At 35.6% G+C, this 26828-nt stretch overlaps 4 protein-coding genes and 1 non-coding gene across 7 annotated transcripts; all 5 read left to right on the top strand.

The window, feature by feature from the left end:
- The first annotated feature begins 605 nt into the window (after positions 1–605).
- Positions 606–3735, top strand: LOC111015366 (bidirectional sugar transporter SWEET4). The gene is made up of 5 exons (XM_022290385.2): positions 606–775; positions 855–891; positions 1747–2128; positions 2921–3040; positions 3166–3735. Exons 1-5 carry the CDS (start codon positions 733–735, stop codon positions 3385–3387), a joined length of 804 nt encoding a protein of 267 aa, XP_022146077.1. The 5' UTR covers positions 606–732; the 3' UTR covers positions 3388–3735.
- An 8011-nt stretch (positions 3736–11746) lies between these two features.
- Positions 11747–22350, top strand: LOC111015274 (uncharacterized). Of its 3 annotated transcripts, none has more exons than XM_022290233.2 (13): positions 11747–11764; positions 11993–12170; positions 12506–12740; positions 12856–12915; positions 13125–13199; positions 14794–14891; positions 15055–15298; positions 15512–15609; positions 16114–16249; positions 16375–16485; positions 16585–16821; positions 16924–16985; positions 17101–17556. In XM_022290233.2, the coding sequence occupies exons 2-13, from the start codon at positions 12066–12068 to the stop codon at positions 17278–17280; spliced, it is 1641 nt and encodes a 546-aa protein (XP_022145925.1). In that variant the 5' UTR covers positions 11747–11764; positions 11993–12065; the 3' UTR covers positions 17281–17556. The 3 variants fall into 3 exon arrangements, with proteins under 3 accessions (XP_022145925.1, XP_087981748.1, XP_022145926.1); XM_088125622.1 differs by lacking the exon at positions 11747–11764 and adding an exon at positions 22212–22350 and having other exon boundaries at positions 11844–12170; positions 17101–17324; XM_022290234.2 differs by lacking the exon at positions 11747–11764 and having other exon boundaries at positions 11847–12170; positions 16378–16485.
- Positions 20614–22833, top strand: LOC111015275 (spindle pole body-associated protein). The gene is made up of 3 exons (XM_022290235.2): positions 20614–21028; positions 22212–22353; positions 22602–22833. The coding sequence occupies exons 1-3, from the start codon at positions 20730–20732 to the stop codon at positions 22683–22685; spliced, it is 525 nt and encodes a 174-aa protein (XP_022145927.1). The 5' UTR covers positions 20614–20729; the 3' UTR covers positions 22686–22833.
- A 285-nt stretch (positions 22834–23118) lies between these two features.
- TRNAV-AAC (transfer RNA valine (anticodon AAC)) lies at positions 23119–23192 on the top strand. The gene has a single exon. It is a non-coding gene; the product is annotated as a tRNA-Val (tRNA).
- Positions 23193–23899: 707 nt separating this feature from the next.
- On the top strand, positions 23900–26683 carry LOC111015298 (flocculation FLO11-like protein). The gene is made up of 3 exons (XM_088125432.1): positions 23900–24137; positions 24401–26208; positions 26309–26683. Exon 2 carries the CDS (start codon positions 24631–24633, stop codon positions 25243–25245), a length of 615 nt encoding a protein of 204 aa, XP_087981558.1. The 5' UTR covers positions 23900–24137; positions 24401–24630; the 3' UTR covers positions 25246–26208; positions 26309–26683.
- Positions 26684–26828: the final 145 nt, after the last annotated feature.

Genomic DNA, 26828 nt, shown 5'->3' on the forward strand with positions numbered 1-26828 from the left:
AATGTTTTGGCATATAATTTACAAATCCAAATGTTATTCCCAACCACATTTGTAATGAATAGAAAGTATTGTCATAGCATGTAAGGGCCCCATAAATAAACGTAGCTTTATTTAAAGAGAAGATGGGTATTCGGTCAACACTGAGAAATGAAAAATTTTTGGCATTTCACGTTGACTTAAGCCAGAAAAGAAAAAAAAAAAAAAAACTCAAAAGAGAGAGAATACTTAACAAACAACTTCCCATCTTTCGAAAACCAGGTTTCGGATAAGCTGGACTTAAATTCAGTACTGGGAATCTTTATCCTGCTGCATGCACTTCCGCCATCTGTTTTCTCTCTCTCCTCTGTAACGCTAGAGAGAGAATAATAATGTCGAAGACAGTGCCAACCCCTCTCTCTTATCTGTGAGTGACTGGTTATTCATGGGTAATTTGGTCCTTGTGTTGGGTAAATTTAAAATTAAAATTAATTTAAGTGACTGTGGCCACTACATGGCATACAAGTGACCAACCCTTCTTGCTTACAAGTAAAAATTATGAAACTTTTTTTTTTTTTTTTGTAAATTAATTTCTCTTCTTTTAAGTTCTATATATAGAACCCCCTCTTCATTCACTACCCCCACACGCCCTCGCAAAATTTAAAATACCATCTCTCTCTCTCTCTCTCTCTCTCTCTCTCTTATCCGAATTCTTCATTTGAATTTCTCTTCTTCTTCTTTGTTTCAGTTTCGGCCATGGTTTCTGCAGATGCCATTCGTACGGTCATGGGAATCATGGGTCCGTTTTCTTTTTTCCTTCTCTCTTTAATTTTCGTCAGCTGTTCGTTGATATTGAATTGTTAATTTCTTGTTTACAGGAAATGTTATATCTCTCATCTTGTTTCTCTCCCCACTGTAAGTACACACCTATCTAATTTTCTTCCCATTTCTTTTTTCCTTCAAAAAAATGGTTTCAATTTTCAAATACTGGTCGCCCGAGCCAGACTCACAATTCCACTACCAATGAAAATTTGACTTTTTATTTTTTTGTAAAATAGAAAAATATCTCATTTTCTGCCCCTTTTTTTTTACAGAGCCTGTGTTCTTCATAGGATAAAATTAATTAATAGTCTCTTTTTCCTTCTCGGTATATTTCTCTCTCCTATTTCTAGAAGCAAATTTTCTTCTGCTAATTGGTAAGGCGGCCACTAATTTTTTTACAGTGACTTATTCTTAAAAAAAATAAATAAATAAATAAAAGTTGTCTCTCTTTTTTCTCTTCCCTACAAAAAATTTACAGCTCATTCTATTAAAAATAAAAAAAAGTTTACTTTTACATTTTTCTATGTAAATTGTCACTCTAGAAAAGTTTACTTTCACATTTCTCTCTTAATAACATAAAGTAAAGTTTACTTTTATGATTGTGAAATATTTAATGGTAATAAAAATAAGATTTTGATAAGTATTTTTTAGAAGTTAGCGCACCCTATCTGTACTCACTACTATGTACCATTTTTTATATATAATCTTTCACTTTTAAGAATTTTGAAAGAAGACAAATTAGAAAATGAGTGTTTTAATTTTATCAATATTATTTCTTTAGTTTATCTCCTCCGATCCCTCCCTTCGTCAGTTTCGCCGTTCCGTTTTGTTCTTTTAACGCTCCCTTATGGATAAACCTTGCATGCCGCTTTTATGACCGATCAGGAAAAAAAAAGATTAAAAATGACGTGGATTATTGAATTAGGGCGGTTGCGAATTGTTTTACAGGCCGACGTTCATCCAAATATGGAAGAAGGGGTCGGTGGAGCAGTACTCGGCGGTGCCGTACCTGGCGACGCTGATAAACTGCATGGTGTGGACGCTGTACGGGCTGCCCATGGTGCACCCGGGCAGCCTGCTGGTGGTGACCATAAACGGGACCGGGATCGCCATCGAGCTGGTCTACATAATACTGTTCTTGGTCTACTCCGACGGCAAGAAGAAGCGGATGAAGGTGCTGATGGTGCTGCTGCTTGAGCTCATATTTGTGGCTCTCTTGACCCTCCTCGTCCTCACCTTGGCTCACACCTTCCGCCTCCGCTCTGCCATCGTCGGCACCATTTGCATCCTCTTTAACATCATGATGTATGCTTCCCCGTTGACCGTCATGGTTAGTCTCCCTCCCAATAATACTTAAATGCGTCCGTACTAAACTACAGCGTATCGCAGTTTTTCTTTCTTATTGTTTAAAATAATTATTTACTTTTGCATTTCTCGTTTTAAATTTTTTTTAGTACACCCTCTGTTTTAATTGTCAAGTATGTAACGAGGATCTTACCGTTAATAACTTAATAGTCAAGTATTTAAAAAAAAAAAAAACTAGTCAAAAAGCACAAATAATTTAATGGTGAGTGTTGACACGGTAGGTATTATTAAAGAAAAAAGAAATTACCGGTATTCTCTCTCTTTAAATCTCCAACTAATTTTTTCTTTTTATTTTATTGAATAATCATTTTAGGTTTTTGAAATGGATGTTGGGGTAAATTGGTAATTTCGAAAAGAGGAAGAGGATTTTTTTTAAAATTTTTTTTTTATGGACATCTCAAAAGAGAATATATTTCATTTACTTTTCCGCTTTGTATTGGTGAGGATAATAGTTGTCAAATTTTAGGTGGGGTCAAAATAATTTCATTATTTTGTTTTAAAAAGTAAAATGATCTCTCTCTCTTTTTGCCTGATTTATTTCTTTTATTGGTCAAAAGCTTTAGAAATGGTAGTTTTTGAACAAATGAAATGTGAGACTAAAATGCGATATGAAATTATTATTTTAATAATAGAGACTAAAATTATTTTCTTTTTTTGAAAGTTTATAATGAAAATAGTTGTGTTTATTAAAGTTTAGAAATTAGAAATATATATTTTAAAGGTAAATAATTTATGGATGTTGTGGTGCGTGTTGCAGAAACTGGTGATCAAGACAAAAAGCGTGGAATATATGCCCTTCTTTCTTTCCTTTGCTTCGTTCGCCAACGGCGTCGTTTGGACTGCTTATGCTTGCATCCGTTTCGATCCCTTCATCACAGTAAAACTTCCCACTTATCTCTCTCTGCTCTTAAGAAATCAAGTATTATTATTATTATTATTATTATCATCATCAAATATTTTGTACAAAATACTGAGCTCGGAGTTGTATTAATGGCGTTTCAGGTTCCAAATGGGTTGGGGACATTGTCGGCCCTAATTCAGCTTATTCTCTACGCCACCTTCTACAAGTCCACTCAGCGGCAGATAGCTGAAAGAAAAGGCCAAATTTGTCTCTCCGAGGTGGTCGTCAACGGCGGCCGCCGGCCGGAGAAGATGGCCGCCGCCGCCGCCGCCGGAGTTGAAATTGCCCGAGCTTCCGACACGACGACGACCCAGAAGGCTTGATCGCCCGACGACGGGTTGGATGTGTAAACCCGAACCCGTACCCGTACCCGAACCGAACGGAACCCAATTAATATTTTATAACTTTTTGGGGAGTTGAAAACGTGGCTAACTGTCATGATTTGGGGAATTATATGGGTTTACATGAATAAACCTATAATTATTGTTACTTTTTGTCTAGGTAATGATAATTATGGTTTTTCCTTTTTTTTCTTCTCAAGGGTATTAAAGACATTGTAGCCTTTTTTTTTTTTTGTCTTTTTTCTCCTTAAGAAAAGAAAGGAAGGAAAAAGGCGCTTTTGGTTTTTACCATTTTGGACCTCTCAATATAATGGAATTTTAAATTGTTCAGATTTGGAATGATTTATCTTTTTTAGTAAGTTATTAATTATATTGTGGACTTGAGCTGTGGTTACTAAAATAGAGTGTTTATATATTTGTATGTGTTAAGTGGTTTAACTTTTTCTTTGGAGGGTGAAATGTCTGTTCGGAAAATAGAAAACTAATATTTTATGAGAATAAAGTTGTTTAACTTTTTTCTTTGCAGGGGAGGGAGCTAGTTTGGAAGTTTTTTAAAGTCCAACAATCTCTGCGGTAGAAAATTTTTTAACGTTGGCAGCATAAAAACAATTATGTTTGGTGCAAAATTGATTTGGGGAGAACAGATTTTTTAACCATATTAAGAAACATAAAATAAAAATGATATGTTGTTTTTTATGAGATTTTTTAACTTTGAGGTGACTCAAATAAATATATGTGAAAGTTTGAATTTTTGAAAGTTGAGGTTAGAACATAAGAAACTTTAAAAACTAGGAATTATATATATATATATATATATATATATATATGAGAATTTGAATTCAGGTGGCAGTGACATATTTGTGCGTGAAGCAAACAGGGGACACGAATATATGGTTCCTATGTTTACGTACTTAATTAATAGTTTAGAGATTAATTATAGTAGGTATATTTAAAATTGATTAGATTTAATTTAGTATTTTTGAAAATTTAATTTTTTTAGTACGATACATCGGTTGAAGATCGAACTCACAACCTATTGGTTGGAGATATATGTAAATTACTGCTCGCTCCGACAAAAGTTTAAGTTAAAATATAATCAATTGACTAATATAATAGATTATTTTACAAGTTATATCAATCTAAACGTAGTTTAATATGAGATAAAGACATCCATTGCTTCTCTCATGATTTACAAGTAGAATGAATAACAACACAAATTAAAACTTAAAAATAATAGAAAGAATTTGCCATTAAAAGGAAAAAGACAAAAAATGATACATTACTGTGGCATTTGTTATTTTTTCGTAAACATAAAATAACGTCATCAAACATGCTTAAAAAAGCAAATCATCCAAACCTAACTTCATAACTTTAATAAAATAGAGAAAAGACAAGAAAGATAAATAAAATAAAATAGAAATTCTTACATTAACCTAACCTTAGTTTATACAAATAGAAAACTAAAATGACAAAAGACAACCATAATTTTTTTTTCTGTCACGAGTGAAATTAATCGGATTAGATATCTTTATAGTAATACCAAAAGAGCAACGCTAACTAACCGTCCAAGCGAAAAAGCAATCAATCCAGACCATTCGAATCGTGGTACATGTGGTAGATCACTTTGAGCTGACCTTGATATGCAATAATCATACGATTCACTTAATATCGAAAAAAATGAGACTCCCTCTACATGAAAATTTCAAGTAGCTAGGATTGTGTAAAATGACAAAATCATACGTCACTCATCGTCTCTCCATGACATATCACGTAAATAAATATTTTTAAACCAACGATCTCAATCTTATAAATTTTTGTCATTCAATAATTTCGTCACTTAAAAAACGACGTATAATAGTTTTAACGACGAGTTATATTTTTGTCCCTAAAAAATGTCGTTGAACAACAATTTTCTTGTAGTGTATTTTTCTTTATTATCGTCATTAATGACAATCATAATTTACCAATTTTTTCAAATTTGTGTAATTTTTTAATGTTCTCAGAGTAGGGACTCTCACAAATCTCTATCTTGTTTGGTTGTTAATTTAGTTTGCTAGTCGAATGTTTTTCGGGAAGGTTTTGGTTTTGGACTCTGAACCTTTTTGTATGCCTTAGTCTCTATAATTTAAATATGTTAAAATTTAGTGCATACTAAGAATAGTATTGTTTACTTTTTTTTTCCTTATTTCATGGAAATGAATTTTTCTATTTTAATTTTAGCATTAGGTTGTTTTAGTGACAAGCTTAACTATAAATACTTTGAATTAATGTTGTAATTTTCAGAGTGTGAGAAGAAATAACATAATTACTTTCTCTCCTTCGTATTGTTGTAGCTCTGTTATCTTTCTTTTGTTTTATGGTATCAGAGCCAAGTTGAAGCTCTTTTCTTTCTTTCTTCTAGTCTATCAAGTGTTGTTATTCTTGAGATTGAAACTCATACCTTCTTTCTTCTTGTCTATCAAATGTGTTATTTGTCTTGTTGGAGGAGATTGAAAGCCGTGGAAAGAGATGGAGCTAGCAAATGGAGGAGGTAGTTAGAACACATACTACGACGGTGTTGATAAGTTTGTAGGGACAAACTACAAGTATTGGAAGATGTGTATGGAAGCATATCTTCAAGGCCAAGACTTGTGGGATTTAATTACAGGAGATAGTACTGAAATTCCTGCAAACACTCCAGAAAATTTAGAACCATGTAGAAAATGGAAGATCAAATGTGGAAAAGCTTTCTTTGCAGCTTTGAGAACTTCAATTAGAGCAAAGAGTTCATTGATCATGTTCGGGACATTAGCTTGCCAAAAGAAGTGTGGAAGACTCTTGAAAGACTATTTTCCAAAAAGAATACAACGAGGCTGCAATTGTTGGAGAATGAGTTGGCTTCGTCAACGTAAGGGGTATGTCTATTTCTAAATATTTTTTTCGAGTTAAAAGTCTTTGTGCTGAAATTTCAGAACTAGAGGCGAATGAGAAGATCAGTGAGGCAAGGTTGCGGCGATATCTCACTCGAGGGTTGAAGGAGTTTATTCCTTTTGTAACCTCCATTCAAGGGTGGGCGACACAACCTTCTGCTGAAGAGTTAGAAAGTTTGCTTTCTTATCAAGAGGCCTTGGCAAAGCAAATGGCTAAGAGTTCAAATGCATATTATGCTCTTTTCTCAAAGGGGAAACATTACAAGAAAAATACATTTGCATGGATTTAAAATAATGAAAAGCGGTCAGGTACTGGAAATTTTTTTGATGCTGACTGTTGCGCCTCTGCTTAATGGCTAGAGGATAAGTGCAAGTGCACACTGTCACAAGTAATAATCTGGAAATATTCCAAGTTCGTCTCCACAGGGACTAGCTTTTCTTTTGAAACTGAATTTGAAAACTGTTAGAATGAGCAATTAGGTTTGTGAGGAAAATTGGTGAGATTGGTTGAAAATGAAAAACACACGGAAGTTATAGAATTTAAAAGGCCAACCCCCTACTTCTGTTTAGTTTTAAAATGATGAATTACACCTACCAAATGTGCCCGTAATGACGCTCAATTTATGCAAACTGGTTCAACTCCTATTCCGTACCGCTTTTGGTTTGTTTAGAAGTTTAGGCTAGTGTTTACATATGTCTATGCAACTCTAGAATCCTAAATAAATCAAGTTCCAACCTACGTTTAACGGGTAAGAGAGCCTATGTCTAGGATCTTGTTTTAGTTCTTATTTCTAAGTAACTTCCCGTTTTACCTTGATGAACTTCGTTGACTCTAACCTTTTCAGAATTAAACTCAACTGTTGTGATTTAAACAAGTGACCAGTAATTAAAATGATGGGAACTAAACCATTCGTAGGAGGGTTGAAAAATTAATTTAGCTACTCATGAAATTAAAATAAATGCAATAGCAAAAGAAGATAACAAAAGCATTCATTTTCATTGAATCAGGAAAGAAGAACATAAATTAGAATAACTAGAGTTGCAATAAAATAAGCAAGGAAAAATTGTAAAAACAATAAAGGAAGAACAAAACTTAAAGCTGAAATTAAAACTTAAAAGCTAAAGTTGACAAGAATTTAGAAAGGAAAAGCAAAAGCATGGAAATGAGGTGTGAATAAGTGATGCTTGGAGGCTCCTTTTATAGGCCATGGAAGTAACAAGAATTTGACAAATTCAAGGGAAGTTGACAACCACTTGTTGTAGAGCTATTAGGAGTAAAACCAAATCTTGGACCAATTACTTGGTCAAAAGTGGTTATTCCCGTTTTGACAATCTAGACATCGAATGTGGCTGAAGCATTGTGAAGTTGAAACTTTCAAAGTAACTTGGCTGGCTCATTCCTCTAGTAAGCTAGAAATTCTGGCCTTACAATGTATCTAACGCATTGTGATCATAAATCTTCATTTTTCCTTACAAAATAAGCATATTTACACAAATTAGTCTTCATTTACCTATAATTGAATTCCAAAGTCCCTAATCACAAATTATGCACATTTTTCCTAAATTATATGCATGAACATACATTTTCATCCCAAATATAAGTTACTTAAGATGCAAACCTACCCTTTTTTAGCCTTTAATCAAGGCTTATCACGGGCTCTCAAAATAACAACCCTATAAAGTGCTACAGGTGCGGTAAAGTTGGGCATATCAAGAAGAATTGTAGAGTCAAGCTCTTCAAAGCAAATGTTGCAAGCGAAAATGATAGGCAAGATGTAGTTAAATGGGAGCATTGTTTCACTGTAGAAGTTGCTGAAGGTAGTAACAAAAAATCTCCACCCACCCAAGCTCTTCTGAGCCATGAAAAGTTGCAAAGAGGAGTGGATAATTGATTCAGGTTGCTCTCATCATGTAACTGGAAATGATGAGCTGCTCTTAGAACTGTGACAACACAAAGGAGACGGGATTATTTTTACAGCAGATAATTCAGCTTATCCAGTAGCAAAAGAAGGGGTTGTGAAGATTGGAACAGATGACAAGAGCATAGTCAAGTTGAATGATGTCTTCCATGTTCCAGGTTTAAAGAGAGAATTAATTTCTATTTCTCAATTACAGATTCGGGAAAATATGTTTTGTTTGGGCCAAAAGATGTAAAAGTTCTTGATAATGTGAAAAATATTTTTGGTGATGTTGTTACCTCTGGCCAGAAGAAAGATTCCTTATTTGTCATGACAACAGGAGAAGCCTATGTAAAGAAGACCAGTCAGATTAAAAGTGCAGAAATTTGGCATGCTCGGTTGGGTCATTTAGGCTATCAATTGCTGCAAAAGATTTCATCAAATAGGTTGGTGGATGGTATGCCATCCTTGCGAAATGTTCGTGAAGATGTAATTTGTCAAGGATGTCAGTTTGGCAAGTCACATCATCTTCCATTCTTGAAGTCATCAAATCATAAATCCTCCATGCTTGAATTGATCCATACAGATTTGATGAGACTAAAAAAAACATCAAGTTTCAGTGGGTGTCGCTATGCCATGGTGTTTGTAGATGATTTCTCAAGGTACACTTGGGTGAAATTCCTAAAAGAGAAGAGTGAAGCACTGACAAAGTTTGCTGAACTCAAAGATGCTGTAGAAAATGAATTTGGGAAGAAGATTAAATGTCTTCGAAGTGATAATGGCGGAGAATATATGTCCGAAGACTTCTTCCAATATTGCAGTGACAATGACATTTTACAACAAATGACGTGTCCAAATACGCCCCAACAAAATAGTGTTTCAGAAAGGAAGTTGGCTCATCTAGTCTCTATGAGCCTCTCATGGTTGCATGACAAAAATCTCCCTCGAAAGTTTTGGGCTGAAGCTATGCAGTGCGCATGTCATGTAATCAACCGTTTACCTCTATGGCCAGGTAAAGGGAAGCCTCCTTTTGAAATTTCATATAATGTCAAGCCAAATGTAAATTACTTTCGGGTTTTTGGTTCAATTTGTTATGTCCATATTCCAAAATCTAACAGAACCAAGCTTGATCCAAAAACAAAGAAGTGTGTCTTTGTTGGCTACGATCCCTGTAGGAAAGGATGAAGATGTATGGATACAAAAACAAAGAAATTTGTTACCTCTAGAGATGTTGTATTTGATGAAGTGTCATCTTACTGTCAAGAAGTTGTACGTGATGGTGAGCAAAGAAGCCTACAATTGCTACCTGAATACATGGAAGCTTTAACTAATGATGAACTTCCAACATCCAATATCTCAGATGTAAAAGGTGATGAGCAAGAAACCCAGAGAAGGTCCACAAGGGAGAAGAGACAACCACAACACCTCAATGACTATGAGGTAAATATCAACAACTGTTCCACTACTTCATACTTCTTTATTGGAGCAATATATGAGGAATAACCAACCAGCTATGAGGAAGATAAAGCTCAACCAGAGTGGCGAGCAACCATGATGGAAGAAATTAAAGCTTTAGATAGAAACCAAACTTGGGAGTTGGTGCCAAAACCAAAGAATTGTGAGCCAATTACTTGCAAGTGGGTCTATCACTTGAAAAGAAAACTAGATGGGACTGTTGATAAATACAAGGCTCGGTTTGTCGCTCGTGGATTTTCACAAAGCTATGGGTTAGATTATGAGGAGACTTTTAGTCCAGTTGCGAAAATGGTAACGCTAAGGACAATTTTTTCTCTGGCACCCTTTAGAAGATGGAAGTTATGGCAGCTTGATGTAAAGAATGCATTTCTTTACGGAGATCTTGATCGTGAAGTAGTTATGGAGCAACCCAAAGGCTATGTTTCTGAAAATTATCCCAACCACGTTTGCAGGCTCCATAAGGCATTATACGGCCTTAAGCAAGCACCACGTGCTTGGTATGGTAAAGTGGCTCATACTTCATCTTTTGTAGTTTTAAAGTCTCAGATGCTGATTCTAGTTTATTTGTTAAATTAGAGTCAGATTTGCACTTATTAGTACTGTTGTACGTGGATGATATGATTATTACTGGAAATAATGAAGTTGAGATTTCTAAGCTGAAAAGTAATTTATCAGTTCGGTTTGAGATGAAAAGTTTGGGAGAAGTTGGTTGTTTCCTTGGTCTAGAAATTGAAAAATTAGATGATGAGTATTTCATTTCCCAAAAGACTTATGCAAAGAAGCTTTTGCAACGCTTTGACATGGGGTGAGTCAAAGGAAAAAGCAACTCCAATGGAGCCACATCTCAAGTTGATGAAAGATGAAAGAAAGTTACTCAAGATGTTACGAAGTCTCGACAACTTGTTGGTAGTCTAATTTATTTAACTATCACAAGACCAGATATAGCTTATTCTGTTGGAGTGGTCTCACAATTTATGCAATGTCCCAGGAGTAGTTACGTAGATGTAGCTAAGAGAATGCGATATGTAAAAGGCTCTGTTGATTATGGTTTAATGTACGGTAGATGTGCGAATTTTGTCCTAAGTGGATTTACTAATGCAGATAGGGCGGGAGACACAAATGATAGATGCTCTACTTCAGGCTATTGTTTTAGTGTGGGTTGAGCTATGATATCCTGGTGCAGCAAAAAGCAAAGTGTGGTTTCTCTATCTAGCACCGAAGCTGAATATGTGGCAGCAACCATGGCTGCACAAGAATGTATGTGGTTGAGAAGTTTGATGAAAGATATATCGTGCAAAGTTGAGTATGCTGTACAAATTAAGTATGATAATGAAAGTGCGACATCACTACATTCGAGAGAAGGTCCTGAACCAAGAAATTGAGCTGCAAGGTATCTCTACAAATAACCAAGTGGCTGACATTTTCAAAAATGCATTGGAGAAGCCTAAGTTTGAAGAATTTAGAACTGCACTTGGTGTTGTTAGTTGTAAGTATGCACTAAAGGGTTGTTAAAATTTAGTGCATACTATTCTTAGTATTGTTTACTAGTCAAAGTTTTGTTTCTTATTACATGGAAATGATTTTTTCTATTCTAATTTTAGCATTAAGTTGTTTTAGTGGCAAGCTTTTACGAGTGTTGACAAGCTTAGCTATAAATACTTTGAACTAATGCTGTAATTTTTAGAGTTTGAGAAGAAATAACATTACTTTCTCCCTCCCATATTGCTGTAGCTTTTTTCTCTTTCTTTTGTTTTAAAATATTCCTTTATATAGTTGTTGACTAATGAGCATTCCATACAATTAAGACTTGTGATTAGAAGGCATCCTAATTTAGGATAACAATAAACAATATAATAGAACATTTTTGTAGTCTATTATATTCTTAGGAGGTGGGAAGGACTCTTACTATTCCGTCCCACACATTGTACTACTATCGACCCTACCAAGTAATATATCTATCTACACAAACTTGATCAGGATAGAAATCAGAGGATCCGACGCTATCAACTCATCAAATACTAGTGGCCTAGCTAGTATGTCTGCTTGCAAACACGCGCATCGATTTTGCTAATTCAAGTGTGAGAGCTTAAACATCTTTATTTAATTTAGCTCCTAACGCTCATATGCTTTCTATGTAGACAAAATGAATGGTATTTTCAATATTTAATTTGTAGTTTGATATTAAACTTTACATAAAAATATATGCTTCGGCTGTAATTAAAAACTGTAATTATATTAAATAAAAAAATTTGCGTCTATATATATTTATCAAACTGATGCGATTTCTTGTCATGAAATCGCAAGAGCGGGTCACTAGCTTAATTTTCGTACGCGAGGATTTCCCGCCATAAGAAATTGCTCGACGAAATTCGACTCCATGGGCGAAGTGAATCGATGGAAGGTGACCTTTACGAAGCACCTCAAGCAGAAGCGCAAAGTTTATCACGACGGTTTCTTAGACATCCACCGCTCCACCAATAAGGTCTCTATTTCTTCTCACTTTTTTCCACTCCACGTATTTTGTTTGAGCTCGTAGATATGTAATTCAGTAGGACGTGTCGAATTTCTGCGATTTTGAACTGAAAGTATGAAATTACTAGCATTATTGGCGCTAAATCCTGGAATTGCATGTAGAGTTTTAGAAGCTTCTTTGAATTGCTGAGTGGTGATTGTGGAGTAGTGGATTGTTTGGCTCTGATTTCGATTCGGAGTAGGGTTTGTGCATGTGCTAGCTTGGTTGAATGCTTTAAAAATTGGATTGTCGCATTCTAATAGTTAGCCTAGTCGATTTGCTCTAATGGTTAGATTGGCAAACAGGCGTTGCTCTATGATGAATGCGAGAAGCTCCTTGAATGCAGGCTATTAAAGCAAGATGAAGTAATTTGCTCCGGCGAAACGCTTATATTCAACAGTTACCTTGTTGACATCGACACTCCTCAGGGAGATCATAAGCCCGAGTCTGGTCTGAACACCCAAGCAGGTGATGATGAGATATCCGAGAAACCTGGTGTGTTGCCAGGAAAAAACTTCCGAAAGAACTCTGGTTGCTTTGGTAATTGGCCTAATTTTTATTCGCCATAATTGATGTAACCATGCTCTAGTTCATTTTTTTTATTGGTTGGTTTATGTTTATTATTATTCTCTTGTTCTTGACTTAAAAAATAAAGCAAGTGCGGAGAAGAATAAAACTCGGACGACTCTCAGCCCTTCACATAAAATAATCAGAGGTAACATGCTTTCTTTGACTAATACTCCTTATCTATTACTATTGTTTCTCTTCCACTTATTTTAACGTGATTTGGCTGGCATGGGGCTATAGGTATTGTTTTACTGGTTATTACTAGTTATTCGTACTTGCTACTGTGAGCATGCATGTACCAATGTGCTTTTGAATTAGATTGTATTTTGTAACACTGTCATTCCATTTACATTCCAGAATTTAAGAAGAGCAGATTAAAGTGCTATGGATCGCCACAAAGTAGTCCAGACACAAGAAAAACCGAGGAGACAGGTTAGTTATTGACTTATTTCCTGGATTGTTGAATCTTCATGAAATTTTATTTTCTTTAGGAGGGGGAAAATGTGCAATGGTTAGCGTATAATGTTGATGCATATGAGTTTGGCCTTCTTGAGAAGACAATATGTTTGAAATATGAAAAAAATGCTGTATATTTTCACTTTTGTCATTCCAATATAAATTATGGAAAAACAATAAGCTCGGACTTCAGACATCAAAATGTACTGCTCTAGCACCTTGTAAGGATATCTGCAGCTGTGCTGAAGGTAGAAGATGAGAAGTCAGAGCTTAAGAACAAGCACCTGAGCTATGAGAAAGAAAATATCAAATTTGAAGTGTTTGGATCATGAGTAATGAACTGGATTTGCAAAGATGAACAACTCTGAGGTTATCAGTCCAAAGAGTAGGTGAACAAAGTAAAGGAATACACAGCTCAATACCAAAGATTGTACCAAATAACTTTAGAAGTTGTGCAAAGCTCCTATACTCAACCTCAGTGCTAGATGTAGAAATAGGGTTTTGTTTCTGTGAACTCCAAATAACTAAAGTTCCTACCTGTAATATACAGAATGACAGAAGCCAAGGGTAAACTTCCTACCATAGGTAAAAGATCCAATCTATATTAAAAAAACATGAGCAAAGGAAATGAAAGAGTGGGATAGGAGGATCGTATCTATTTCAATGTACACTATGTTTGCACTCTACTGCTCAGTTCTTGTTTGAACTGTGGAGTCAGGCCAAGTGATGACTGATGCCTTGAGAGTCAAGATAGGAGATGAAGGGGTGAAGTTTACCTCCCCAATTGTTTTAGAAAAGTTTGATTCTACCATTCAAGAATAATTCAATATGAGATTTAAGAAGTTGGGAAGGCTTCGGATCTAGACTTAAAAAGATAATGTAAACATATGGAAAACAGAGCTTATATATTAAAGAGAGCCATTGCTGGGGGAGATATGAGTTGGACCCCACAACTCAGATTACACAACATCAAGAGGAGCCATGTAAAGATTGTGGGGAAGAAAAGGTAATTTGTGACACTTCCCAAGTTGACAATTGTGGAAAACAGGGGACAATTTATCATGTGAAAAGAGAGTGCTACAAGAATTTAAAACTATCTTTATGATACTTGAGGTAGGATGACATAGCTTTTTTGTGCCATGCATAAAATATAGACAAGGATCTATTTGGACTTTGGAAAATGAGTCGAACTAGAATTAGAAACAAAAGCATTTTGCACTATAATTAGATGATGTTGCTTCGACTGAGAATGAATTTGAAAAGACCAGCATGTGCAGTCCCATATGTTCAAATGTGCAATCCTTCGTCACTCTGATACCATGTTGAAAAAACAATGTATTCGGAATATGTAAGAGTGCTCATATAGTCATATGTTCACTTATATCAATGTTCATTATGGTACACAATATTTTAAAATAGACAACTATAGAGCGTAACTAAATCACATCTAAATAGTAACAAACATTAACTAAAGAAGAAGAGAAATATCTCCTACCAATTTCTTACATTCTGCCTTTATCTGTTTCGTCTGTTGTCTTTATTCACATGATTAACCTTATGATGGCCGTAGAGTGGCAGGTCCTTTACACCACAAATATTACTCAGAAAGCTAAGAAGTATCATGACGGTTTCTTGAAACTTTCTGTTTGTGGATCCCTTGGGAGGCAGGTTAAGTTGGTTGCTACTTAAATTATCCGGTTTTCCAAGCCTACCATATTTCTTGATTATTATTATTTAACCGTTCAGTGATTATTATTACCATATTTCATCGTGATGATAATTCAATTTAAAGGTAAAGTTTCTGCTTACACCACTCTTGGTCTTTCTACAGGTCATGCTCTTTGATGAAAACAGGAAATTACTGGATAGCAGATTTATTAAGAAAGATGAAATAGTAAAATCTGGAGAATCAGTAGCCTTTAATGCTCATTTAGTAGAAATTGGAGAATGTGAAAGAGACCAGAAGCCTCCTAAAATTGCTTTAAATCAAGGCAGCAATTCTGGAGATGGGGGAACCAGGATACCGCATGGACAGAAAAAAAAAAATAACGAAAATGAAATATCTACTGGAAAAGGTCAGCTGCTTTTGCTAATTGATTGCCACCATATAAGGATCATAGTGGAAATTTGTCAGCATTATTCATATTTTTCCTCCTTATAGGCTTAGATTGTGTGATCAAGTACGTATATTTTTGGTGCAAGGTCTTGTTGTGCTTCTACGCATGAGTAGTGTTTTCAGCCTTACTATGTAATAAGTTTGCTTTAGTGTCTGCTGTCTTTTACTGCAGAATGGCATGTTCTGTACACTAGTCAGATAACTCAAAAGTCTAAGAAATATCAGAATGGAATCATCAGAATTTCTTCCTCTGGTTCTCACCATATTCAGGTTAATTTTTACTTTGAATTAGACACCATGTTACATGCTCTCTATTTTGCAGTTGCCCCAGAAGAGTGTAAATTTTAATACACCGTATGAGTTTTATGTTTCAACTGTTTGCAGAAGCAAAATGTTTTTGATGCCATGGATGCAGAGATACATGACTTGTTATAACAATAGGCAGTCTACCTGATTTTTTCAGCTTTTATCAATTGATTGATCGCTACTGGGACATGCTAATCATTATCCTTTATTGGCAAATGAGTAGCTTTCTAATTGCATCAAGGAAAACAAAATCTTATAGGTATTGACCATCAAGATCTAAATTTCTTGAGTTGATGACTATGATCTTCAAGCTTAGATTATATAGCAGCTATACAAGAAAAATGGAAGTGTTTAGGGTAGGATATTAATCATATCCACCATGGTTTCTGTCTGTTACTATTGCGATTCAACGAGGTGCAGGAGTTTCTTATTACCTTTTTATGAGTCTAACTCTCACATTTATTTCAGGTTACTTTACTAAATGAAGATAGAATTATATTAAGCAGCAAACACATTAGTTTATCTAAAGATTTGATGATGGGTAATATACTTGAGCTGCCAAAATACTTGGTTGAGGTTGGTGAGGCATGTGAAAGTGTTAAAGGTCTGGTCCGATGCTTATTTAAGATTTTAACCGATGCTTATTTAAGATTTTAACCGATGCTCGTATGGTGGATATCTAACATTTTCTCTGGCTTTGCTATGGATCCTTTGGTCCTATGGTACCAGTAGAGCTCAGCAACAGAAATTATGATTCAAGAAAAGACGCAAGCTTTTACATTCCTGGCAAATATGAACAAGGATTGGGCAGAGAGACTATTAAAAAGCCTTTACGGGATGGTTTGTAAATGGTTATTTGATGAATTCTGTCTGAAGTCTCTAGTTGTTTATGCTTAATTCCTTCTGAACTAAAATGTTTGTCTGTTTTATATCATGAAGCCCATGAAATATTGTCCATTCTTCAAAGGCCAAAGGCAAGAGTCAACCTTTCTTCAGGTCATACTGATGAAAGCATTAGTGTATCGGTTTCGTCATACAAGGCTCCTGAACTTTCCAATTTGGACGTACCGAATGTTTCACTAGATGATCGATCTCATTACGAACCAAGTGGAAACGTGGACATGAGGGATTCAATTAAGAATGCAGAAACCAACCAATCCATTGTTCTTACTCAATGTGATCTAATGCACTGACAACTCAATTTTATTCATAATTTTTGTAATTTCACTATGAGCTTGTCGTGTCAAATCACAGTTTTAATTCAACTTTGTCCTGCAGCAACATTCACTGATCCTGGCAGAACATTGGCTGAAGATGTTGAAATTGAACACTCCAGCCAGGTGTGGTCATATTTCTATTTGGTATCCTTTGAATTAGATACTTATCATTTAAGATCTCTATTAAGTTTCTCATTTATGGGCTCTGGTTCTATTCCCCTCCGAAATGTTTGCATAGCTTCTTCAGTCAGACAACGTGGAGAATGAAAGTAGATCTCTCAGAAATTCAACTGCTGGGATTCAAGGTTTGATGGACTCTGCGGCTTGTGACCTTGTCAGTGATGAAGTGAAAATCTATGAGGAGAACACATGTAAAAGAAAAATAGATGCATGCCCGAGTTTTGATCTTGGAATTTGAACTGGCCGATTCAGATTAACAAATATGATGCGCCTACAAAGCAGGTCAGGAAAACTGCATCTAAACTGTTTCCTCCTTATTGTTGGATATTTTATCACATCAGTAATGCATCCCTGTATATGAATCTATTAGGATCTCAAATACACTAAACGAAACAAGATAACTATATTGCAATATCAAGAGATAGCTAAAGTATCAATAGCCTTTCGAGAGGGCTATCTCTCCCTCAAATAACTATACTAATTTCTTCACTTTAGAGTTTAGACTATTTCCAAAGATACCTTCTCCAATCTCCACTGCCTCTAGTTATATCTAACTTACCTCTAACTCATTATCATAACGTCCCTAACTAATATACTAATACTATTCTCAAACTAACCCTAATAGGACTCTCACATGATCTAAATTAGCTTGACAATGCATTATTAGGTCTCTAGTTTATGTTTAGACAAGTTTTCTCCTTATAAGTCCCAAACTCCTTTGCCTTATGCTCGAGTACCATTTTCCAAATACCCATAAATTTTCACTATTCAGTGGTATTAGCAACAAAAAGATTGATGTATTCAGTTTGTTTGTGAATAGATTTGGATTAGACTGAAGAAAGTTTAAACATGCTGTGCCAGGTACTTGTTACATTCTAGATTTATGATCGGATGAGAATAGCTCTTTCCTTGTGTAGATGATTGATTAGTTATATACATCCTTTCAGCTTCCACCTAACATTGATCAGTATTGGTTTTGTGCCAAAATTGACTAAAACCAGCCATTCAGTTTTAGTCGGAAACTAAAAATAAGCTTTGTACTAAAACCGGCGGTTGTTTTTGTGAACGTCGAGAGGAAGAGATGCCACTGTGCGGATCACACAGGAAAGCTTGAGATGAGAGAGACTTAGAAGAGAGGGAAAATGGAGAAAGAAAAATTGAAGAAATGAGTGAAGGATAAAATGGAAAGAAAAATAAGAAAGGGAGATGGGTTGAAGGGAAAGAGAAAAGAGGAGGGGGAGGGGGAGGAAAAGAAAAAGAGAGAGAATGGGTCATGGGAGGGGAACTGTCCCCTCTCCCTCCCTCCCTCTTCTTTCTGCTCTATATTTCTCTCGTGATTCATGAAAAGGTTAGGGAGCTTTTTCCTAGATTTAATAATTGGTGGGTCGATTAGAATGATACTTTCTAACCGCTCTAGTCAACCAACGAGTTGGTTTTATTTTAAATGCCGATCCCAACTGAATTTCGGTCTAAATCGATGGACTACGTCTGTTTTTTTTTTGTTTTTTTATTTTTTTAATATTTGTGAGTCTTCGCATCAGTTTACGTACACCTCGACTAATTTTACGGGACAATCGTTTGACCCTTCAATATTTGGTGCTGGAAAACACAAAGAATTACTAATTTCACCTTGGAATTTATTTGTTCATCCTACTTTCACCTTAGAAAATTCAATCAACTCTATACCGTATGTGGTTGGGTTATAAATTTATTTGGCTTGGGTTAACCTTGAATAAATTTGATTTTTATGGATTGGAGTTTAGCAACCAACCTAATTTTAACTTTATTGTTTTTCACTTTAGATAAAATTACATATTCTTAACTTCATTTCATTAGGTAATTTCATCGGGATATCGAAGAGTCACTTAATTTTTGCCCAACTTTTGAAAAATAAAGTTTTCTATCCTTTTGCCTATGTCAGTCAAAAGAAACAAGCAATCATTCCCTTGAAAAATATGAAAATCAATTTTTAGCCTCTCTTTCTATTTCCTCTCTCCTTCTGTGTCGGTTGTTGTCATTGTCGGAACTTTATTTTTAATTTTAATTTTATGAGGTGGGTTGCACTTGTTATGGTTATCAAATATACATAACAAAAATCGTGTTATGGTTAATTTGAAAAATCGTGGCTAAAACTCCTAGCTAAAATGCATTTAGTTTGAGCTCTCTGTGAACATAATTTCAAATATTGAATTGGGATTATACTTTGAGATTATACTATTTCAATCGAGACTGTATAATCTCAAGCCAGGATTGTGCCTAGTATTATGCAATTTCATCAGAGATTGCATAATCTCGAATCGGGATTAAACATGGGATTATGCCATTTGGGATTATGCCATTTCAATAAAGATTTGAATAATCGTGAGCCAGGATTTTGCTCGGCCAAAATTTTTAGCGATATTTTTTTTTCCTAAGCTCAAAGAGCAAAGATGGAGACTACGGCCATTAATTTTTTAGTATGGCGAAGCAAAAAAGTGGGGCATAAGTTTAATTGTCGGCATATTTATTACAGAAGTTTTTTGCAATATTTGATTTCAATTATGGCCATTAATTTTTTTGTAAAGTGAAACAAAAAATGGGGCATTGCCGGCATATGTAGTACAAAATTTTTTTGCAATATTTGATTTCAATTATGATGATTGACCAAAAGCGATTATAATTTTATGCTAATTGGTATATATCTCCCGTCAAGATGTTGTAAATTCGAATCTCTTAACATATATTAAAACAAATAACAATAAATTATGATGGTTGGTCGAGATTGAAGAAGGAGATATAGGGATCCGAGATTGAGATTGAACGGGGTGATTATTTTTACATGACGGTATTTTAGTTTTTACACAAGGGTCAAAAGTCCAATCTCAAAAATTGTTGGGATAAAAAATCCCAATTTTCCGATTGCGGGGTTCCAAGATAGATTGCGATTGAAGGGGAAGATAGTGAGATAGCAGGGGGTTCAAAATCGAAGTGAGAGATGGAGTGCGAGACTGAGATTGAAGAGGAATAAAAGTAAAGTGGAAGTTCGAGATTGAGATTGAAGAGGAATAGAAGTAAATTGAATGTGTGGGAGACAGGGTATTCTCAATCTCGGAAAAATTAGTATTTCTTGAAATCGAGGGCAAAGATGAATTTTCACAAATACCAAAAATTTAAAAGTGGTAAGAAAAAAATATGACAAAATATATTTCTGGTCTTTGAGGTTTGAAGTAGTTGTTTATTTGGTCTCTACAGTTTTAAAATGAATATTTTTAGTCTTTGAGGTTTGAGGTAGGTGTCTATCTATTTGGTCCCTGGAGTTTCAAAATGAATATGTTTGGTCATTGAGGTTTAAAGTAGGTGTCAACTTGGTCCTTAAAGTTTTAAAATACACTTTTGTTTCCTGAAATTTGAGAAATAGTTTTAAATGGTCACTGATTTTTTTTAGTGTTAATTAACTACTTGATCCGTTGACACCTACCTCAAATTTCAGAGACCAAAAATGTATTTTGTCAAAAAAAAAACGATCAGGGGTCACAAATAACAAATACAAATTTTTATAAAATGGGTAAAAATTCCAAACTTATAAACTTTGGGTCAGAAATCCAAATTAGGCCAACTGTCTTCTGTTAGGCTAACTGGAGTCCCCCAACTTCGGCCATCATCATCTCGGCGAGTTACTTGGAATTTGGAGTACAAAAACCCAAACCCATGGCCATGGGAGCTCTTTCTCTTGTCCCTCTGTTCCTTGCAACTTCTTTACGTTCCCACCATTTTCCTTCAATTTCAACACAGACTCTTCTCGCGAACTTCGTTGCTACGTCACAAGTCGTTTCCTTGACTCCCAGATGTACAAAATTCCGCAGGAAAAATGTCGTTTTTGGGAAGCAATCAAACAACGCGAACGAGTCTCAGTTTTTAGACGAAAATGGCGTCGTCGATGATATGGATGGATATTTAAATTATCTCTCTCTCGAATATGACTCCGTTTGGGATACGAAACCTTCATGGTTAGCTTTCCATTTTGGGGTTTTCTTTTTCCATCATTTTAATTCCCGCTTTCTACTCTTCATGCTTTATTATCCTGTTTTTCGTCATTCATTTTGAGCAACTGTCTAAAATTGCATCTTTTTCCTTATGTGTAGAATTCCTCATTTCTCAAATTGCGGATCTTGAGGTTTTTAGGAAACCCCAATATTGTGAATTGTTGCTAACGAATCAAGGAATTATGAACTTCTGCAACTGTTTTTTGCATTATTTTCTATCTTGGATTCTGAATATATTTGGTTGGTATTACAGAGGAAATTGTGTGTTCTCCAATATGAAATAATGGAAGCCTTTCTTTCTTTATTTTTTTTCTTTTTTTGACATGGTGGGTCAGGTACATTTGGACTCTAGTTGCAAAGTCTATTGATTAATGATGAATTTATTGCTTAACTAGAATGTATTGTAGGGAATATCACCCATTGCCTTCTGTTTCTATCCGCTAACATATGCTGATATAGTTTATGACATTGATGTCCTTCTCTTGACAAATCTGGTTATGATTAATATGTTTCTGTAGAGAATCCTATCCTGCTAAGAAAAATTATTATATTTCTCTACATGATCCTCCTCCTATCTATGAACTGTGCTTGCAATTATTCCAATTTCTATAACTACAGCTTTTCATTAAAGAATTTCTTTTCCTTCCATGAACGTTCACCTAGAATAATTCCTAAAGGCTAATGTAATGGAATGAAGCAATTGGATAAGCTTTTCGTATTTGGTCCTATTATAGTATACTCCACATTGACTTCCAATGAATAAAAAATTAACTGAACTGATTGATTTGTAGCTTTTAGAAAGAAAGTAAATGGATCAGTGCTAAACAGACAACTGGGACTCGATTATGATTATGGACCAGAAATTTGTTCAGTGTAGATCCATATACCTGTTTATATACATGCTCAGGGGCACAATCAAACGGTTGCTTCTCCCAATCCCCATCTCGTTGAATCTGGCAAAATAGAAAAAGGAAAAGGGAAATGAGAACTCGCTGTTGTCCGTAACATCCAGGCTTTTGTAGTCTGGATCTGTTTGATGAAGAAATGGGCTACTTTCTCTGTAGTGCCATTAAAGTTTTTAGTTGCAGCATAGTTTAGTTTTGTTATTACTTTATGATCTCGATGTCACCCATGTTTTTGTCACTAGGTGTCAACCATGGACGATAACACTGACAGGACTATTACTGACTGCCTCTAGCTGGTTTGTTATAAAGTCGATAGCAGTGACTGCAGTAATACTGTCCGTAATAATCTTATGGTGGTACATCTTTCTTTACTCATATCCGAAGGTTTGTGCATCAAATCACTGTCTTTTATTTCCCATCTTTGGTTAATTTTGATGTCAGTATTAAACACAGAATTGCCTTTTATAGAATTAGAAATGGGACTCTGCATATGTTATTAATGGAAGATGACTTAAAACCATTTAAAAAGTGGATATGGTTCGGATGCTGATGGTATTTTTACTGCCAAGAAACGAATTAGCGGAAGAAAGAATATGTTATATATAAGACGTTTCTGTGTGTTTGCCCTGCAGGCTTATTCTGAAATGATTGCGGAGCGAAGAAAAAAGGTTACAGATGGAGACGAAGACACATTTGGTGTGAGAAAGACTCAGTGATTAATGTAGAGAATAGATGTATTTACCACCTGCTTCTCTCCTACTTTGTGCATGCTTTTATTTTTTCTCTTTTTGTAACTTTTCAGGGTTTTGGTAACTCTGTTTCATCTAAAGGAGAATAAGAAAGAAACAGGAATATTTTTCATAATTGTGTTGATTTGTGCTATTGCTATGTCTCTCTATTTTCAGTTCAAACTATCCTTTCTTCTTTCCAGGGCTTCTGATGACCTCCCCATGTCTTATAATCTCAACCAAAAAGAAGAATTCTAAATTAGGTCGATATCAGAAATATGTAGCCAAGTTAGGAAGTCTCTTTCAAGATCGAGACTCCATGCCCATTAACTAATGAATACTTTCCAAGCAAAGACGGGAATGAAAGGCTTGGCGTTTAATTTTACTTTATATAAAACAAGCTAATTGAAGTGTAACATCTGGTGTCGTGGTGTAGTTGGTTATCACGTCAGTCTAACACACTGAAGGTCTCCGGTTCGAGTCCGGGCGACGCCACTTTTTTCCATTTTTTATATTTTTTATACATTATTTTTACAGTAACATTGAGAATGAAAGATTTATTGGGCTGAGGAAGTGAACGTGTAAGTGTATTAATCCACAGATGGTGAAACCACCAAACCAACCTCCATGTCTAACTGGGCCCAATGCACAGCAATAAAGGGCTCCACCCATCTTCCATTTGGGCCTGGTGGAGCCCACTATAATCATCAATTTTCTCCATTATTTTCATTTAAATATTCTCTACAATAATACAACCTTTCATAATTCATAGCTTTACAAATATTAGAACGTGCATGAGACTATGTAAGCACAAACTTTCAACTGGATGTGGTTTTCATATCCACATGTCATTATAAATTTTTAGATAAAAATTAATTTTTTGTGAGACCTTTTAGTTTGAAGTATATGTCAATTATCGCAGAACTATATTTGACAACAACATAATTTTATTAATAGCCAACATTGAGATTAATTTAATAGTAATTAATATTTGCTTCTGTCAAACCTCTAAAGAAGAAAAGAAAACAGAATATTATTAATCATTCGTTCAGATTACAATTTATGATGCCTTGCCAGTTGGGAATCGAGAATAGCATTACCGTAATTTTGATGAAATATAGGGCTAAATCTCAGTACTGGAGCCAGAGGAGAGCACGCCAGCACCCTTGGCTACGATATTTAAATACAACTCTGAAATCATTTCAGATCCGTGTATTCTGGTTCAAACCCTCGCTGGGGGCTCAATCTCCATGGCAGCACTCTAATCCAAACGGGAGAAAATCTTCAAAAACAAAAAACAAAAAAAGAAAAAAGAGGGAAAAAATAGTACTGCGAGTGCGAGAGCTCGTTGACGTAGAATCTCAGTCCAGACCTTCTTTACCGTTCATCTTTATCTTCTATAGATCTTAATCCTACTGAAGAACTTCATCAATTATTCCGGTGCGTTAATCTCTTACTGCCTCCTTTAAATGGCCGACGCTTTAACTATATGTGTGTTCGAGTTAGGGCTTGGTTTTTTCTTTTTGCTTGGCCTCGGCCGTTTCTGGATCTCGTTACTGTTGTTTCATTTTTAACTTTTTTTTTTCTTTTTTTTGGTGGCGATTCAACAAGTCCTTCCCTACAATTAGTTAACTTTTGTTCTTAGATCTGGTTGATAAGGATAAAATCATCTTTGTTTTATCTTTTTCTTTTTTGTTTTTCAGATACGCTGGTTGAATCGTTGGTTTCCGGAGTTCTCTTTAGTTTAACTTGTCGAGGTTCGGCTTGGATCTAAAGTGGAAGAGATAAACTAGGCTTGTCTGAAAAGTTGTGACTTTTAGTATAGTTATCAGCCCCTGTGTTGAGTTGTAGAAGTTGGATCTACTGGGAGAAACTGAAATCGTATCTAACTCAAAACTGGATACAGACTTTTTGGCTTGGAAGTTCTTTTGCTATGGAAGCAGTGGTCGTTGTTGAGCAGCATAGGAACCAATATTATGGTCGGGTCAAGCCACATGGGCCAGCTCGATTTGGGTCACTCCCGTCCCGAGACTTTAGTGGGATGAACTGTAGGAGTTTCCAATCTGGAGCTGGTATACTCCCAACTCCCTTGAAGGCTTGTACGTCTGAACCTAAACAGGGCTACCCTTCTTCACCCAAAACACCACCAACTTGTTTAAGTTCCATCTCCGGAAATGGAAAACAACTTGCTACTATGCGGAGTGCTCCAATTCCTATCAAAGTCAAATTTTCAAACAAGAACGGTGCTGTAAATGAAGAATTCTATGACCGGAGTTTCTCATTCTCTGAGCTTTGGGCTGGACCCACTTACTCAAACTCCCCGCCTCCAAGTTCATTACCTATTCCCAAATTTTCAGTTGCGAAAAGAACCACATCACTGGAGTTGCCTCGATCTGCCCCTGAATTTGAAATGCATCCATCTGCTAAGTCTGCACCACCATCCCCAACTAGGGACCAAAACTTTTCCTCCAGATTTTTCTTTCATAGTGCTGACTCTGCGACCAAGACTCTGCGTCGCATTCTTAACCTTGATGTTGACAATGAATGAACTCCAGGGAGCATCAAGCTCCTGTAAATAGGCTTACTCTGTGAGCTGGGTTAGTGTCAGGTTGTATATAGAGTTAATAAATTGGTTAGTGATGAAAGTCACGAGTATCCTTAGTTTTCAGTGGTTTACATCCTTCGATCGCAGCTATGGGCTCTTATGCTTTCAACTAATATTCAGATGTTGCACCTTGAATCTGTGCTTGGATGCAGAACTGGGTTTGGTTTTGTTAAACACGGATTAAGTTGAGATATTCAGAAGGAAGAAGTTGGCTGTTGGAGAACTTTAATGTTGTAGTGACTGGAACCTGCATACGGGCACTGCATTAATCTTCTGGCTATAGTCTATCTAGTTTGATATGGACATTGTGACAAGTACTAGTTCTGGCCATCATATCCTTAATCTCCATTCCATTCTAGAGTTTTAACTTTTAGGTAGTCATGTAATTTGTATCATACTGTAGGATCCTGAACAGCTGAACTAATCCTTCACTTAAGTACTGTAGGTTTCTGTTTCATTCTTTGCTTCCATTCCTTGCATATCCTCGGTTCTAGCTGCTACCCTTCTTGCATAGATAGTCTGATGACTTATTGATTGGGTTCTTTATCCCTGATGAATTGGTTATTCGACAGTTAAATGCTCTCTAATATCCTCAATCCTTTTCTCTTTCTCATACCTCATCTAATCATCTTATAGCTTCTCTCCTTTGCCTGCACACTATGAGGGATATATTCCTTCTTCACTGCCTTTTCAGTTTTTTTTTTTATGAAAAGGTGGGATGGGATAGTGATAGTTTGACTTATAGTTTGCTTCTCTTCTTTGGGATTACTCCATGTAGCATTTTCTGTTTCCAGTACCTCTTGGTTCTGTCATATGTGTGCCCGTGTAGCATAGAACTTTCTTATTGGTTTTTGAAATGTTCATCATCCTTCAAGGAGATCATTGACCCATGAAGCGGTATATGAGGTAATCATTTTATATTGTCAACTTATTTGGTCTTTTTTTAAAAAAAAAACAGTATACATGATTATTTTGTTGTTCATTTTGGTTATCTTGCATGGAGCAGAAAACCTGGGGGACAACAGTTCAAGTGATGGTGTCGTGGTATGGTTGGTATTGGTTGGTTTGTTGTGGACGTAGTTTGTCACCAGAGAAGTCTTCTCGGCCTGGTCCAGTTTGTTTGTTTATCCTTGTATTGAAAGCTGTACACTCCCAGAGTCCTGCTGTTGGTCGTTGGAGTTTCTTTTTCGTATCAGTTTGGATGGTAATTGCTTTCACTTTCTGTTTTGAAGGGCAATATTTATTGCATTTCCGGAAAGTGAAGCAATATTGTAGTAGTAATGTTATTTCATTCTGTTGGCTATGTTTGATTGTGTATGAATGGTTTGTGTAGCACGGAAGTGAAATTCTATAGGATTTTGTGCAAGATTTGTCACACTCACATACGTTTTCTGCTAGTTGTTGAGAGACCTCAGGAAATTTCTGCTATTTAAACATTATTATGATTGAAATATTACAAAAATTGTTGATGTCTTGGGATCTATGACCTAGAAGTCTTGAGTTGAAAGCTCCGACTCCCAATTATA

Source organism: Momordica charantia (genome assembly GCF_013281855.1).
Source record: "Momordica charantia cultivar OHB3-1 chromosome 6 unlocalized genomic scaffold, Mcharantia_2.0 BLBB01000006.1, whole genome shotgun sequence".
In the NCBI taxonomy this organism is placed as follows: domain Eukaryota; kingdom Viridiplantae; phylum Streptophyta; class Magnoliopsida; order Cucurbitales; family Cucurbitaceae; genus Momordica; species Momordica charantia.